The 17,072-nt window shown below is 40.6% G+C and overlaps 1 protein-coding gene across 1 annotated transcript in view; it reads right to left on the reverse strand.

Annotated features, from left to right (window-relative positions):
• Positions 1–893: 893 nt before the first annotated feature.
• Positions 894–17,072, reverse strand: part of GSTP1 (glutathione S-transferase pi 1) — a 35,816-nt gene continuing 19,637 nt past the window's right edge. Inside the window, exons 4-7 of the mRNA XM_053692345.1 lie at positions 8,501–8,588; positions 1,500–1,603; positions 1,288–1,395; positions 894–1,196 (exon numbers count right to left, since the gene is read on the reverse strand). Of these exons, the coding sequence (XP_053548320.1) occupies positions 1,008–1,196; positions 1,288–1,395; positions 1,500–1,603; positions 8,501–8,588 (489 nt within the window). The 3' untranslated portion in view covers positions 894–1,007. The remainder of the gene's footprint in view (positions 1,197–1,287; positions 1,396–1,499; positions 1,604–8,500; positions 8,589–17,072) is intronic.

The following is a 17,072-nucleotide window of genomic DNA, read 5'->3' on the forward strand; positions in this document are numbered from 1 at the left end:
TAGGAAACTTTGCCCCTCCTGGTAGGATTGTATATCCCATACGTCACTAGCTCATGGACTCTTGCCAATAAGAAATTAAATTTATCAGATAAGTTCTTACATAAATTATGTTTTTAAACACAAAAATGCAATATTTAAACAATGAGAACAAACAAAATTGTGTTTTTTTAGGGCTTAAAAACCAGGGCACTTTAATTAAACTTTACAGATAAGCTATTTTTTTAACTTTATTATTTATTTTTTTATATTGTAAACAGTCGATCCTCCGCCTGCATTTTTCATATCCATGACGAATTTGGCTTCCTCCAATCGTTGAGTGCCCCACTAGCTGGATGCTAATGGGGGGCACGCAACGATTGGAGGAAGCCCGATTAGTCGTTGATCTGCAAAATACAAAAGACGCAGGCAGAGGATCTGCGGTCTTTAGCATAACAAAAAAGGTATTTTTTAAAAAGCACGTCTAAAGTTTAATTAAAGTGCCCCTGTTTTTAAGAGTATTTTTAAATACTGGGCTTTACTTTATTAAACTTTACAGTCACTAACTAAAATATTCAAATTAAAACAAAAATCGGTATGATTTTAGATACACCCCCGCCAGCGTTCCCATTCAGAAAGCGCAGGAGGCTGCCGGGTGCCAGATCAGCTCCATGCCATACTAACGGCGTTAAAGCTCAGCATCGTTAGGATGGCCTGGAACGTCCTAATGGCGTTAAGTAATGTTTAATCTAACCATTAGTGTAATTTTTTTTTATAAAATGCCTTTGGTTTTACAGCTAGTCACCTTTTCTAAATGTCCCAGTGCAAGTTTAACAAAAGTTATTCAAAAGTTTACAATCACTTATTGGGGGAGAAAAAAAAAAACAGAAAAAAACACAAAAAAAAAAAAAACACAATAAGTTTCTTTTGTTTATTGTTACAAAATTTGTTCAAGCTTCTACAAAAAGATGTAATCAAGTACTGAGCCTGTATTACATATTAAGATCTCAATATTCCAGGCCTCCCACCAGTTACTGTTTGCCATTCCCATTGATTTTTTTATTCTTGTGCGCATCACTAGACAGGTATGCTTTGAGCTTAGGTCTGGATGTGATGCAGGACACGTATGCTGAAAGGAGTGGGAAGTCATCAAGGCATCCCGGACTCAAAACAAGATGATTGTTCAGGAGATCCACTAGATTATAATCTGCAAAAGAAATCTGCAAGAGCCATAGTATGTGAAAATTACATTGCTAGGTTTCTTTTAAAAACCATGTCATACATAAAATGTGGAGACTATTCATTACTCACCTCTTCTCCCACCAGAAAGCTTTTACCCTTATTGTTTTCAGATAGTATACGTTCAAATGGCCGCAACTCATTGGGAAGACTCTTAATATAAGCATCCTTTCCGTCCTCCTGCAGGAGGGGGAAAAAAAAAAACCCAACAAAACACACCACTCATTAGGGTTTTTTTTTTATATAAATTGATAGCCAATAAATACAAGGAATTAAACACTCACAAAGTTTTGGTAGATCAAACGAATATATTTTAGTCTAAGATCTTCTACTCCATCATTAACCATATCTATAAGAGATGCATCAAGAGGCTGCTTCCCATAAAGACCTGAAATACATGAAAGGGAAAGAAACGAAATGGCTAGTAATAAACTATATGCTGCTAAGGAGTAAGACTGGAGTACACAGATTATTATTTGGGGGGGGGGGGGGGGGGGAATTTTACTTTACATTCCTAACAGCTGGGAAAATATTTTAAACATACTGTACGTGGGGTAGAAAAAAAAAAAAAAAAAAAGTCAGAAAGATACATTTGCAATATAAAATGTAGCCTTTCCTTCAAGAACCACTTAACAGAATAGCATAATCAAAACGTATAATAAAAAAAAAAAAAAGCAAAAAAGTTTAAGTGCTGTAGAGATCTAACCCCATCACATAGAGCTACCCAGTGACGAACCCAATAAGCTGACCACTACCACTTTAGAAACTATAACAAATAGAGATATTAGAGAGATATTTTAATAGTCTTTTTCTTTCGTAAGACGAGTCCATAGGTGTCTAACATGTGGGATATATTTCTTGCCACTAGGAAGAGGTCAAGGGCCCTCAGAAGAGCTTTAATCCCTCACACCACCTCTCCCCCACCCGAAGAGAGTTGTTCTACAAGCAAGGTTTTATTTTATATATTAATTTATGGGGAGCAAGACCTGACTTGAACCCCCAAGTATCCTTCCATCTTTCCTCAGGGAAGTAAAGATAATTTCTCAAATTCTGAGTGAATCAGGGGTAAAGGAATAACTCAGTTATGGCATCAGTACCCGTACGGTACCTGAGGAGTTGCTGGTATATCAGACATCCTTTACAGTATATTTACTTGTACTGGATGCTGTGAGGAAGAAAAGCCTCAGCAAACTGGTAAGATACAGTGGAGGGGTGCTACAGTCCAGGTAAGTGACACTAAACACAGTCCAAGAACTATCCCTAGTACTCTCCCTTTTGATAGGTACTAAATAGTTGGGGTTTCTCAGCCTTTACACATACCTGTGTGTTTAACACCAGAATTTCCAAAATTCAATCTCTAAATCCCTCTCATTTTATTACCGTAAATCCCATTAGCAGCACTCACTATATTTTTAGCTTGAGTTCCATTATTTTCCACAGAACAAATAAATGCATCACTGTCTATTGAAGAAAATCAGCGGTTCAAATCAGTAGCTAGGCTGGGAGACAGAGGGGGGGGAAATTAAAGTGGTGCCTTTTATTCACTGTAAAGTGTTTTTACTCAAAGGCTTTGGCCTACATATTGTTTGAGTTGTGCTCTACCAGATCCACAAACCACGGCCATGAAGGATCAAAATGGACGACTCTTCTGCTTTATGCGTGCCACTATATGGAGGTAGAAGCAGTAACGCACCTATCAACGCCGATTGGGGGTCCCTTGACCTCTAACCGTATCAGGGAAGCTTGTAGTTTAATCGGGATTCCATTAGATCGATCTCTGGTGTCCCCCATCTGAGACAAATCTCTGCAAACACCTTGGGATGAAGAGACCATTTTCCCGGATGAAAAGTTTGTCTGCTGAGAAAGTCGGCTTCCCAATTGTCCACTCCAGGGATGTGGATCGCTGAGAGCTAACAGCTGTGGGCCTCCGCCAACTCCAGAATCTGAGACACCTCCCTCATTGCCAGGGAGCTCCTCGTACCCCCCTGGTGGTTGATGTATGCCACTGAGGTAATTTCCATCTGGAACCTGATGAAGTTGCATTCCCCCAGACGGGGCCATGCCCTCAGAGCGTTGTAGATCACTCACAGTTCCAGGATATTTATTGGAAGAAGAGACTCCAGTAGAGACCATTTTCCCTGTGCCATCCTGGCACCCCAGGGATGAATCCCCATCCCGTCACTCACGTCCATAGTCACAATTTCCCAGGACGGTCTCAAGGATGTCCCCATGGACAACTGGGCCGGATGGAGCCACCAAGAGGGAAGTCTGAGTATTCATGGATATCAGCTGTGAATGATCGGCGTTCCACTGTCTCAACATGCACAGTTGGTGTGAGATGAAGTCTTGCGAATGGAATGACGTCTAGGCTTTAGACCATGAGCCCAATCACCTTCATACACTGAGGGACTCCTTGAGAACTGAAGGACAAGACAGGCGCAATCTTCCTGCGTTGCTGATCTGTGAGGAATTGCTTCATGGATAATGAGTCTAGAATGAAGCCCAAAAACTCCACCCTGGTGCTGGGAACCAGGGAGCTTTTTCCAGAGTTGATCTTGCAACCGTGAGATTGAAGAAACAGAACCCCTGAGTTGGCTTCTGCCGGATGAAAGGACGCCGCAATACCTCTGGATCTGGCCACTGCAAGCAGGGCTCCCAGAACCTTCGTGAAGACTCTCGGGGCCCTTGCCAGACCGAAGGGAAGGGCCACAAATTGAAAGTGTTGGTCCAGAAAACGCAAATCTTAGAAATTTGAAATGGTCTTTGTGAATTGGAACATGTAGGTAGGCATCATTTAAGTCTATTGTGGTCAAGAACTGCCCCTCTTGAACTAGAGGCAAAATGGACCTGATCGTTTCCATTTTGAACGATGGAACGGACAGGAACTTATTTAACCCCTTAATGACCGACTACGTGCAGGGTACGTCCTCACAAAAAACAACGAATGAGGTCGTACCCTGCACGTTTTTCTAGGAAAGCTGTAGAAGCGATCCTGATCACTTCCAGCCGCTTTCCGGTTATTGCAGTGATGCCTCGATATTGAGGCATCCTGCAATAACGATTTTTAGCCCTCCTGTGCAGAGAGACCGGCTCTATGGCACTCTGCACCGGACATAGATGGCCAGTAGCCGATGTGGGCAGCCATCGATGGCTTCAGGTAGGAAGTGGGGGGCGGGAACGGCTACACTGAGGAAAAAAAAAAAAAAAAAAAAACCACAAAAAACAAAACAAAACACACCCCTTTTATTTTAGTACTGCCAGTACTTAAGATGGTGGGGACAATTGTGGGGTGGGGAGGGAGGAGAGCTGTTTGGGAGGGGGGGGGGGTCTGATGTGTCAGGTGGGAGGCTGATCTCTACGCTAAAGCTAAAATTAACCCTGCAATCTCCCTAATTAACCCCTTTACTGCTAGACATAATACACGTGTGATGCGCAGCGGCATTTAGCAGCCTTCTAATTACCAAAAAGCAATGCCAAAGCCATATATATATATATATATATATATATATATATGCTATTTCTGAACAAAGAAGGTCCCAGAGTAACATTTATGCCATAATTGCACAAGTTGTTTGTAAATAATTTCAGTGAGAAACCTAAAGTTTGATCGCATTTGGCAGTGAAATGGTGGCATGAAATATACCAAAATGGGCCTAGACCAATACTTTATGTTTTAAAAAAAACACACAAAAAGGGATATTCAGGGATTCCTGAAAGATATAAGTGCCCCAACGTAACTAGCGCTAAATTTTGAATAAAAAAAAAAAAAGTTGTTTGGAAATAGCAAAGTGCTACTTGTATTTATTGCCAAATAACTTGCAAAAAAAGCAAACATGTAAACATTGGGTATTTCTAAACTCAGGACAAAATTTTAGAAACTATTTAACATAGGTGTTTTTTGGTGGTTGTAGATGTTTAACAAATTTTGTGGGTCAAAGTTAGAAAAATTGTGATTTTTCCCCATTTTTCCCCTCATATTCTGTATTTTTTTTGTAGTAAATTATAAGATATGATGAAAATAATGGTATCTTTAGAAAGTCCATTTAATGGTGAGAAAAACCTGTATATGTGTGGGTACAGTAAATGAGTAAGGAAAATTACAGCTAAACCCAAACACCCGCAAAAATTAAAAAAATAGCCTTGGTCCCAAATGGAAAAGTGCTGTGGTCATTAAGGGGTTAAACACTTTAAATCCAAAAATCGGGTGGAATGTGCCCTCCTTTGGAACCACAAACAGATTTGAATAGCATCCTAGACCCCCTTCTGCATTCTTAGCAAGCGTGGAGATAGCTCCATTCACCTTGGAAAGTGTTCCCCACAGCTCAAGCTGGGCCTTTGGAACGGGGAAAAGCTTCTTAAAGTTAGAAGGGGAAAAGGAAGAACCTAATCCCTCCCATTCATTCTTTATAATATTTGCCATCTTTACAGGATCCGGGAAGGTCTGGGGCAGCACCCTGTCCTCATACACCTTGTCCAGCTTAGGAATGGAAGGTTCTTCCGGGAGCATCGGCTCTGGAACCTCCCGAGTAGCAAGCATTTGCTTTAGCAAAAAGTGCAAATTCTCCATCTTAAACCTATAGCCAGGCTCCTCCGCCGCAGGTGGTTTAGATGACACGGACTCCGAACCAGAAGGGGCCCCCTCCGAAGCGTTGGAGTGGGCCTCGTCTTACCACTCCTAAGGAGTTTCCGACCTAGATGAATCCTGACTCCGGCTGCTCTAAAAGGCTCTACGCTTGTGCTTCGCAGAATGCGGTAAAGCATGGATCACCTTAGAGACTGACGTTTGAAGTTGGTTCGCAAAATCTGGCGGCCAGCAAATCTCCCCAAAGGGGTAACAGTTGGACCCTGGGGTGCTGCATGTGAAATAGGGGAACGCACCTCATGGGACGGAGAACCCTCAGAGGTGGATGGCTCAGAAGTACTAAACATTCCTTTACTTTTAGATGTCGTAGCTTTTACAAGGCATGTGGAACCTAGTTGCGCAGGCTGGTCTACCGGAACTTCACAATAAATGCAGGTAAAAAGACTTCGATAAAGAGGGAGTACCCTCCAACATGTCAGAATCCTTCATAGCTTTTATCTTAACAAAATTAAGAACAGGCACATTATACTGCCAACGGCCGGGGTACTCATCACCTCCTAGGACCCAGACTAGAGAAAATCGCAGATCAAACCGGAAGTGAAGGGCCCTAACAGGACCGCCCCTGCCTAAAGGAGAAAAAGCGCCAAAAAGAAAAAGGCGCGCCAAACTCCCGGAAATGAACCTGTCAGTTCCATCACATTGCCAGAGCCTCATCCCACACACAACGAATATCATGCATAACCCCCCCCCCCCCCCGTTCAATAATCCCCTTACCAGGAATATTAACCCTTGATTCTGTAATTCTTTAAGATAAAAAGCGCCACACTGTGGCCCGTCTTCTGTGTTATCAATATAATAAAAAAATGAAACGATCTTACCAAAATCCACACCATGGAACACGGCCCTTCAAGTGTGACAGGTCGTAGCATCGCTCCTGACATGGACCTTGAGAGAAGCAGTCTGCGAAACTCGTCAACGCCGATTACTGTAGGAGCAGTTACTACGAGTCGGGATGGTGTCACAGACGAGAGCTCTCCCTGCATCTCCGGACTGTAACTTTCACCCAGACCCTCAACTGAAAGGCTTGTTAGGGCTACTTAAACTCCCGTCCCATAGCAAAGACTAGTACTCTCCATAAGAGGCCTCCGAAACTTTGGCACCTCTCTGCCATCCTCCTGTGACAGAAGGCAAAGAATGACTGGGGGGGGGGGGGGGGGAATTTAAGCCTTTGGCTGGGGTGTCTTTGCCTCCTCCTGGTGGCCAGGTTCTTAGTTCCCATAAGTAATGAATGAAGCCGTGGACTCTCCTCCCCTTTAGATGGAAATCGCAAATCCAAACACATGTAATGTTTCAGTTTGACTAGCTCTGCAGTTATCTGACAAGATATCTGGGTAGTGTATATTGGGGAAAATGCAGTAAAATCTAGTCCCGATGGATATTACAAACTTAAAGTGAAGGTAAACATTGATGAATGAAAGCCTGGTTAAAAAAAACAAAACAAACAAACAAAAAAAACCCCCACACACCACACAAAACAAACCAGGGGCACTTTCATTCGTCAAAGTTTATTTAGAAAGCAGCCGTTTTTTTTTTTTTTTTTTTTTTTTTTTTTTTAAATAAGCAAAACACACACCCCTTTTCACAGCCGAAGCAGCTTCGCCCACCCAGAGATCCTCTCTTCACACGTCAACGACTAATTTGGCTTCCTCCAATCATGGCTTCTCCCCAGGGGAGTCATTGCCCGAGGCCATGCCATGATTGGAGGAAGCCGGATTAGTCCTTGCCGACGTGTGAAGAGGGGGCGAAGCTGCTCTGGCTGTGAAAAGGAGAGGTACGTTTTTAAACAAAGCGGCTGCTTTCTAAACTTTGATGAATGAAAGGGCCCCTGTTTTTAATAGTATTTTTAAAAACCGGGCTTTCATTCATCAAAGTTTACCTTCACTTTAAAAAGGGACATGAAACCAAATTTTTTTTTTCTTTCTGATAGAGCCAACCAATTTTTGGTTTAGCACCTGGGTGGCTAAAAGTAATACAGAGAGAACCATTTGATGTTAACAATTGTGAATTTATGGTTTAATCTTGTTTATGCGGGATCAACTGTTTTGCTATCCTCCATCTAGCCGTTAAATAACCACAATTTCAGTCACACAAAAAAGAACACAATTTTGTGCTCTGTTCTCCCCCCCTCCCCCTTGGTATTTATAGCTGCTAATTTTGAACAAACAATGCCTGACCCCATACATATTAAAAAGGTACCTCTTCTTGGGTCACTTGCTGGAGTCCAAAAGTGGCTCCCTATATACACCATTGAAGGAGTGCCAATCAATGTGAGAGCTGATGCTGCATTTATGCTGTACTAGGTCTGTTGATGTATCTCAATTATAACCTAAACATTTTAAATTTAAAAAAATATCTAAATGATAGCATTGTTTTTAACTAGAATGTCCCTTTACAATGTCATACAGAAAAGGCCACAAATCTCACACAAGTTAAGCCAAATGCTTGTATGAGTGAATCCTATTTCAAAGTCAGACAGGATCTTTTTTTTGTTTAAGAATAAAAAGTCAAATCATTTTGTTGATTATTTTATATTTAGGATAGCAGCACAGTTTAAAAAACAAAACAAAAAACAAACTAACACACTGATCTTACAGTGTTTTGTATGTAAACTCCATAATACAATAAAACAAGGCAATGACATACCATGCTTTCGGGCAAGATGACGCAGGATTGCATTTGACTGGTACATGGTGACATCACAATCTTTAAATGCAGGAAGCTGTCCAAAAACCTGTAGATTACCAAAAAAGTATAAGTTGTTAGATTTTATTTTTTTTATGGGGGGGGGGGGGGAGGAGAAGACAGGCAAGAGACACACATGCTTATCTAGGGCAGGAGTGTGTGTTTTGGATAGTAACACCATTAGCAGCCATATCCTGATACAGCATCTGCAGAGTGAGTCTACCTGGTTTACATACATCCAATACGGCTGTGTGGATTTCTGGAGCAGTTTATGCAGGGAGGGAGCTTGCTGGATAGCTCAGTTTATAATCACCTTTCTAGACGTTTACTAAATGAGTAGTACCTTCTACATTGATCTACCTGAATTCCGTTGGAACTTGATAAACTATTAGGCGCCCTTTGTGTCTATAGAGAATTTTTTTTTTTTTTTTTTTTAAAGCTAAAAAAAGGACAACACCATATCAAAAAGTTGAACTACACTATCCCTTTAACCCCTTGCTGGAGCTACTTTCTGTTTAGGGTATTTTGGCATTTGTATGAGGTGTATGGTTAAAAAAAAAAAAAAAAAAAAACACATTTTAGAAAATGTAAAATGACATACCTCCAATCTTTGTTACACATTTGACATTAACATCCCCCCATAAAAAAAAATCTAAAATAGGTTCTATAAGAAAATAAATAAATCTGCAAAGAAGGTGCAACATTGAGTTGTTAGAAGATATCTAGCCATACTAATTAGATACATTCTTAAAAATTACACAAACAATTTAGGTTTGCATAATAAACTTTAATCATTAGGGTAAGAATCCACAAATAATGTGGTAATATTTCCCATTCACTGGGGAGATGGCAAAAATCATGCCTGTATTCTAGAGCTTTGTACCACTCCATGCTCCCAACACTACACCAACATTCAGTTATACATATTGCAAAGTAGAGAAGGGAAGTCAGAAGACAGGAAATGACTAAAGATAGAAAATTTATTAACATGATCAACCCCCAATTGAATTTAAGACTAGAAATATTTGATTACCTGTTGATTCATCAGGTAATCAAATATTTATATTTTCCTTTCCGTTGATGTCGAGAATCCATGAACCACCACATTTAGGATCCAATGTTAGGCAGGTTACTAATCAGGGACAACAGCCTGCAGTACTTTATACCTTAGCCAAGTCAGCTTTTGGAGAGGGAGAAACCAAAACCCACAACAATAGATCTAGTAATATGCTCAACAGTTGACTAATCCGAGATAAGCCTGATTAAAGTCTTAAGAACCCTTCAAGTCAAGGAGATTAATATCTCAACCAAGCCTAGGTTCCAAAGGAAGAGCTTGAAGACTCAAAAGGTATTTAAAAAAAAAAGGTGGCATTGCAGAGAAAAATGTTTTGCTACAGAGCAGGGTCTGAGCAAACATGTTTCAGAGAACCAATAAACTCTTCTCCAAGCCCTCCTGGAGAAATGCTAAAAACAACGCACTTCCATTGATAAACCTTATAACAGCAACATGTCAGACACAGAGACGTTGATTCAAGCAAGGAAGTCTGCCAGGCAAGCCTGTCTCCCCAAAATCATGCATTCAGATCAAGGTCTGAAGATGCAGAAATAAAAAAAATAAATAAAATAAAAAGGACAACAAGACATGTCTTCTGAGAAAGTGCCAAGTTAGGCATGAGGACATATGAACAAGGTGTGTATAACATTTTCTGTTAAAACCAGAATTAAGCAGGGTAGCAACAGAGATACTATATATACATACATATACACACACACCAGCTGGAACCACCAAGGTATCTCCCCAGAATCACCTGAGGGTCCGGGAAAATGGGCAAACAAAAGGCCCTGATATCTCTATCCTTCCCTAGGACCCCACAATCTAATTGTGAACCTTCTATTGTAGAATCTACATTTACATCTGGAAAAGGGATGGCTAATATCTCACTCTGGAGTTTCATGACACCTCACTCAGAGAAAGTTTCTTCCTGACAAAAGCCAGGAGGCAATGCTGCTATGGGAACTGAAGTAAAGATTCCTGTCAGACTGGCTGAACTCTGTACAATTGTTAAGATGACAGAGTTTGGTGTGCTTGGAAGGCAACCTTATAAACATTCTAAAACTTAGTTCCCAGAGATCCCCAGATGAGGAAGCTGGACGACCAAAATGAGATTCTTGACAAACAAGGCACCCTGAACATCTGAATAGGGATCAAGTGACAAGTCCTTATGATCTCCATTCCACTGATGAAAAGAAAGTTGCAGAGGCTACATATGAGATATGAAGGGGACCACATCCGAGAAGGAAACTATCAATCCCACCATTTCCATCCACTAGGCGACATTTGGCAAAGGCACATGCTGCAACCTAGCACATCCTGACTAATGCTTAAGCCAGTGTTTTTCCACCAGACAGCATTATGGACACCAAGTCTATTAGAGAACCCAGGATGGCAAGTCGTACTTGGAACAATAGTGCTCTTAGGTACATTTATACAACAGCAGAGCAGTTAAAGTAAGGTGCCCAAGTGCCTTCTCCAAAGGCGCTTACACCAAAATTTTGTACGAGAAAAAAAAAAAAAAAGCCCCTGAAGTTTCCTAGGTGTGCAACATCAGCAAGACCACCCCCTTCAAAACCTCATTGAACCCCCAGGGGATTGTGGTAATGCCTGTCCAGAAAGGCAAACAAACTTCAATCTCTCCATAGAAGTTTCCATCTCAAATGTTGGGGACCTTTCAGAACTTAAGGTTTTCAGGTTCCAAACCAGGTCCTTTCAGCACCTATGTCATGCAAATAGTTTATTTTAATAAAGTTTTTTTATAACAATTATATTAAAAAAAAAAAAAAGTTTACCTGTAAGTTACTTTTCTGCCCTCTGCAATAAAAGGGTTTAATTGAGTGTCAAAAGGTTTTTAGCTAAATACTTGCCGTGTTGAGTTTTTACAAATATGCTTCTGTGTAATGGATTTTGATTGGGTGATCATACATACCTCAAAATTTCAGGTCCAAAGCTACTAGCCAGGCCAAAAATGTTACTCGCCACTTCTGATCCCACCCATCACCTGCCCACGTCACCCCGTCTTTTCATATGTTTAGCCAGTGCAGTAACTTAAGTTATCAAATAAAATTAAAACAAATAATTACATCCATAGAACAAAAAAAAAAAAAAAAAAAATTCACTCACACAGTCCCATACACAGGCATTTACCCATACAAACAGTCACATACACAGGCATTTACCCATGCATGCAAATAGTCATAGACTCATACCTGCACAGTCACTTGTCAGGAAACAATGCATTACATATGATTATATGGGAACATGGATAACCTCCTTGCCTGTGCCAGGCTGGACAGCATTAATTTGCCAGGAAAGTGTTAGAGAAGTTAAGGACCGTCCAAGAAATGTGTTATTTTTTTTTTTTTAAAGCCTGACATACACTAACCCACTTTACATATTGGGGCTAAAAAAAAAAAAAAAAAAAAAAAAAAAAAAAAAAAAAAAAAAAAGCTGCTGCACAATATCACACATGCCAATGGTAATGTCTTACGACAGCAATATACATTTCCTTAAAGAGCTTGAATTCTCTTTTTTTGTTTGCAAATGTATTTCATTTTGTATTTAAAACAATAGACTAGTCTGCAACAGCAGGGCCAAGTAGCATCCAGGCAGCATATGAATATTGCAGAAAAAGAATAAACAGCTACGCTTACATTTTTAAATACTTTTCATAACTTATAAAAAAAATTAAATTCATACATCTTTGGAAAAGAACGCTAGACTTTCACAGCACAGAGAGGTAGAACAAAAAAAAAAAAAAAAAAAAAAAACCTAAATATATATTTGTAACCCTTTCACTGCCAAGGGGAAGGAATTGAAGGCTCCCCCACCCCTAGGTAGGGATATGGATTAATTAAGATGTGAGCTTTTTCTTTTTTTAACTGCTTTATAAAATATTTAATTCAGATTTGTAAACACAAAGGGATAGATCTGAGAAACGAAAGAACTGCCATTGACCGGCTTTAGCAGTTAGAAGAGGGTGGAGAGCGGAGTGGGGAGGGTTAAGGTATATTAATGATATTAAAATAAATTCAATACAGAAGTGCTTATTTACTAAAAAGTGAGTTGCCAATACAACTCATTTTTGGTGAATGCAACTCAGAATGTTTGGCCAAGAGTTAGGGGTCTAATGTTTGGCTTATTTCTGTACGTTTATAGCTTTATTAATAAATACCATACGGTTACTGAAACTTCAGAAATCCTATGAGCTTATTAAGACAGGCATCCTATGACCCTATGATGTATATGTAATCTCTCTATCCTTATGTTTTTTTTAACCATAATATACCAGTAATCCATCAATATAGAGACAAAGTTTCCTCAGTTTTTACATGAAAAATACTTGGGACATGACCCACTGTAGCTTTAAGCACCACACCGTCTTATTGCAGTTTTTTTGTTTTATTTTCTTTTTAGCAGCAAAATTATTTCCATTAACAAAAACAGACTGAAGCACAGGAATATGTGTTCTAAAAAATGGGCTTTTTAATATTTTTATGCTAGAAAAATAAAAAAAAACAAGATTTTTCTATAAAGTACCACTCCATTTCCATTGTGGAATGAGCACAACATTCAGTTTGCATATATTCTCTATACTTGGTACCTGAGGCAGAGCAGCATAATAATTATCGCCTACAAACCATGAAAAAATATTTATCTGTAAGTGAATTTTTGGACAAAAAAAAAAAAAAAAAAAAAAAAAAGTACCAATGTTTATGAAATTTTTCATGGAGATGTATTTCATAGGGTAGAGTTTTCTAGTTTTATTTGGTGAAATGGGGCTTCATTCCCATTTAAATATCGAATCTGACATACCTAGAGGGGATATTTAAAAAAAAAAAAAAAAAAAGGAGTTCCAGTCTACACTGACAATGGACTATTTCTCATCACAAAAGGTGCTACATTTTAAAAGTCTTTTGAAATTACTTTTACAACCAATATACTTATATTAGTCTTTTCTTCATTTTTTCCATTATTATTATTGATATACAAAGACCTACAATTTTTTAGAAATTAAATAACACAAAGACCTATGCTTTTCTGATATAAATGTATATGTATTTACATCCTCATGCAGTTTCCTGATGAGCTAGAAAACATTTTTATCAGTGCACCAATCTATAATAGAGCTCATAAGCTTTGTTTGATATTCAGACTATATTAGTCGAGCTGCTACTGACTGTTGAAAGGCACTTTAAAAACATAATTTATGCTTACCTGATAAATTCCTTTCTCCTGTAGTGTAGTCAGTCCACGGGTCATCCATTACTTATGGAATATTTCTCTTCCTAACAGGAAACTGCAAGAGAATTACCCAGCAGAGCTTGCTATATAGCTCCTCCCCTCACCTATCATACTCAGTCATTCGACCAAAGCAGACGAGAAAGGAGGAACCATAGGGTACAGTGGTGACTGGAGTTTAATTAAAATTTAAACCTGCCGTAAAAACAGGGCGGGCCGTGGACTGACTACACTACAGGAGAAAGGAATTTATCAGGTAAGCATAAATTATGTTTTCTCCTGTTAAGTGTAGTCAGTCCACGGGTCATCCATTACTTATGGAATACCAATACCAAAGCTAAAGTACACGGATGAAGGGAGGGACAAGGCAGGAACATTAAACAGAAGGAACCACTGCCTGAAGTACCTTTCTCCCAAAAATAGCCTCCGACGAAGCAAAAGTGTCAAATTTGTAAAATTTTGAAAAAGTGTGAAGCGAAGACCAAGTTCAATAGAGGCCTCATTTTTATAGGCCCAGGTGGAAGCCACAGCTCTAGTAGAATGAGCTGTAATCCTTTCAGGAGGCTGCTGTCCAGCAGTCTCATAGGCTAAGCGTATTATGCTACGAAGCCAAAAAGAGAGAGAGGTAGCCGAAGCCTTTTGACCTCTCCTCTGTCCAGAGTAAATGACAAACAGGGAAGAAGTTTGACGAAAATCCTTAGTTGCCTGCAAATAGAATTTCAGGGCACGGACTACGTCCAGATTATGCAAAAGTCGTTCCTTCTTTGAAGAAGGGTTAGGACACAGAGATGGAACAACAATCTCTTGATTGATATTCCTGTTAGTAACTACCTTAGGTAAGAACCCAGGTTTAGTACGCAGGACTACCTTGTCTGAATGAAAAAAATCAGATAAGGAGAATCACAATGTAAGGCAGATAACTCAGACTCTTCGAGCCGAGGAAATAGCCATCAAAAACAGAACTTTCCAAGATAACTTGATATCAATGGAATGAAGGGGTTCAAATGGAACGCCTTGAAGAACATTAAGAACTAAGTTTAAGCTCCACGGCGGAGCAACAGACTTAAACACAGGCTTAATCCTAGTTAAAGCCTGAACGTCTGGAACTTCAGCCAGACGTTTGTGTAGAAGAATAGACAGAGCAGAAATCTGTCCCTTTAACGAACTAGTAGATAAGCCCTTTTCTAAACCCTCTTGTAGAAAGGACAATATCCTAGGAATCCTAACCTTACTCCATGAGTAACTCTTGGATTCGCACCAACGTAAATATGTACGCCATATTTTATGGTAAATTTTTCTGGTAACAGGCTTCCTAGCCTGTATTAAGGTATCAATAACCGACTCAGAGAAACCACGCTTTGATAGAATCAAGCGTTCAATCTCCATGCAGTCAGCCTCAGAGAAATTAGATTTGGATGTTTGAAAGGACCCTGAATTAGAAGGTCCTGTCTCAGAGGCAGAGACCACGGTGGACAGGACGACATGTCCACTAGGTCTGCATACCAGGTCCTGCGTGGCCACGCAGGCGCTATCAGAATCACGGAAGCTCTCTCCTGTTTGATCTTGGCAATCAAACGAGGAAGCATTGGGAATGGTGGAAACACATAAGCCATGTTGAAGACCCAAGGGGCTGTCAGAGCATCTATCAGCACCGCTCCCGGGTCCCTGGACCTGGATCCGTAACAAGGAAGCTTGGCGTTCTGACGAGACGCCATGAGATCCAGATCTGGTTTGCCCCAACGACGAATCAGTTGAGCAAAGACTTCCGGATGGAGCTCCCACTCTCCCGGATGAAAAGTCTGGCGACTTAGAAAATCTGCCTCCCAGTTCTCCACGCCTGGGATGTAGATCGCTGACAGGTGGCAAGAGTGAGACTCTGCCCAGCGAATTATCTTTGAGACTTTCAACATCGCTAGGGAACTTCTGGTTCCCCCTTGATGGTTGATGTAAGCCACAGTCGTGATGTTGTCCGACTGAAATCTGATGAACCTCAGAGTTGCTAACTGAGGCCAAGCTAGGAGAGCATTGAATATTGCTCTTAATTCCAGAATATTTATTGGGAGGAGTTTCTCCTCCTGAGTCCATAATCCCTGAGCTTTCAGGGAATTCCAGACTGCTCCCCAGCCTAGAAGGCTGGCGTCTGTTGTTACAATCGTCCAATCTGGCCTGCGAAAGGTCATCCCCTTGGACAGATGTGGCCGAGAGAGCCACCATATAAGAGAATCTCTGGTCTTTTGATCCAGATTTAGTAGGGGACAAATCTGAGTAATCCCCGTTCCACTGACTTAGCATGCACAATTGCAGCGGTCTGAGATGCAGGCGCGCAAATGGTACTATGTCCATTGCCGCTACCATTAAGCCGATTACTTCCATGCACTGAGCTACTGACGGGTGTGGAATGGAGTGAAGGACACGGCAAGCATTTAGAAGTTTTAATAACCTGGCCTCTGTCAGGTAAATTTTCATCTCTACAGAATCTATAAGAGTCCCTAGAAAGGGAACTCTTGTAAGTGGTAATAGAGAACTCTTTTCCACGTTCACCTTCCACCCATGCGACCTCAGAAATGCCAGAACTATCTCTGTATGAGACTTGGCAGTTTGAAAACTTGACGCTTGTATCAGAATGTCGTCTAGGTACGGAGTCACCGCTATGCCTCGTGGTCTTAGTACCGCCAGAAGTGATCCTAGAATTTTTGTAAAGATTCTTGGGGCCGTAGCTAATCCGAAGGGAAGAGCTACAAACTGGTAATGCCTGTCTAGGAAGGCAAATCTCAGATACCGGTAATGGTCCTTGTGAATCGGTATGTGAAGGTAAGCATCCTTTAAGTCCACCGTGGTCATGTACTGACCCTCTTGGATCATGGGAAGGATGGTTCGAATAGTTTCCATTTTGAATGATGGAACTCTTAGAAATTTGTTTAGGATTTTTAAGTCCAAGATTGGTCTGAAGGTTCCCTCTTTTTTGGGAACCACAAATAGATTTGAATAGAATCCCTGCCCGTGTTCCGTCCGCGGAACTGGGTGGATTACCCCCATTAGTAAGGGGTCTTGTACACAGCGTAGAAACGCCTCTTTCTTTGTTTGGTTTGCTGATAACCTTGAAAGATGAAATCTCCCCCGTGGAGAAGTTTTGAAGTCCAGGAGATATCCCTGAGATCTCCAACGCCCAGGGATCCTGGACATCTCTTGCCCAAGCCTGGGCGAAGAGAGAAAGTCTGCCCCCCACTAGATCCGTTT

The sequence above is a fragment of the Bombina bombina genome, chromosome 9 (genome assembly GCF_027579735.1).
Source record: "Bombina bombina isolate aBomBom1 chromosome 9, aBomBom1.pri, whole genome shotgun sequence".
In the NCBI taxonomy this organism is placed as follows: Eukaryota; Metazoa; Chordata; class Amphibia; order Anura; family Bombinatoridae; genus Bombina; species Bombina bombina.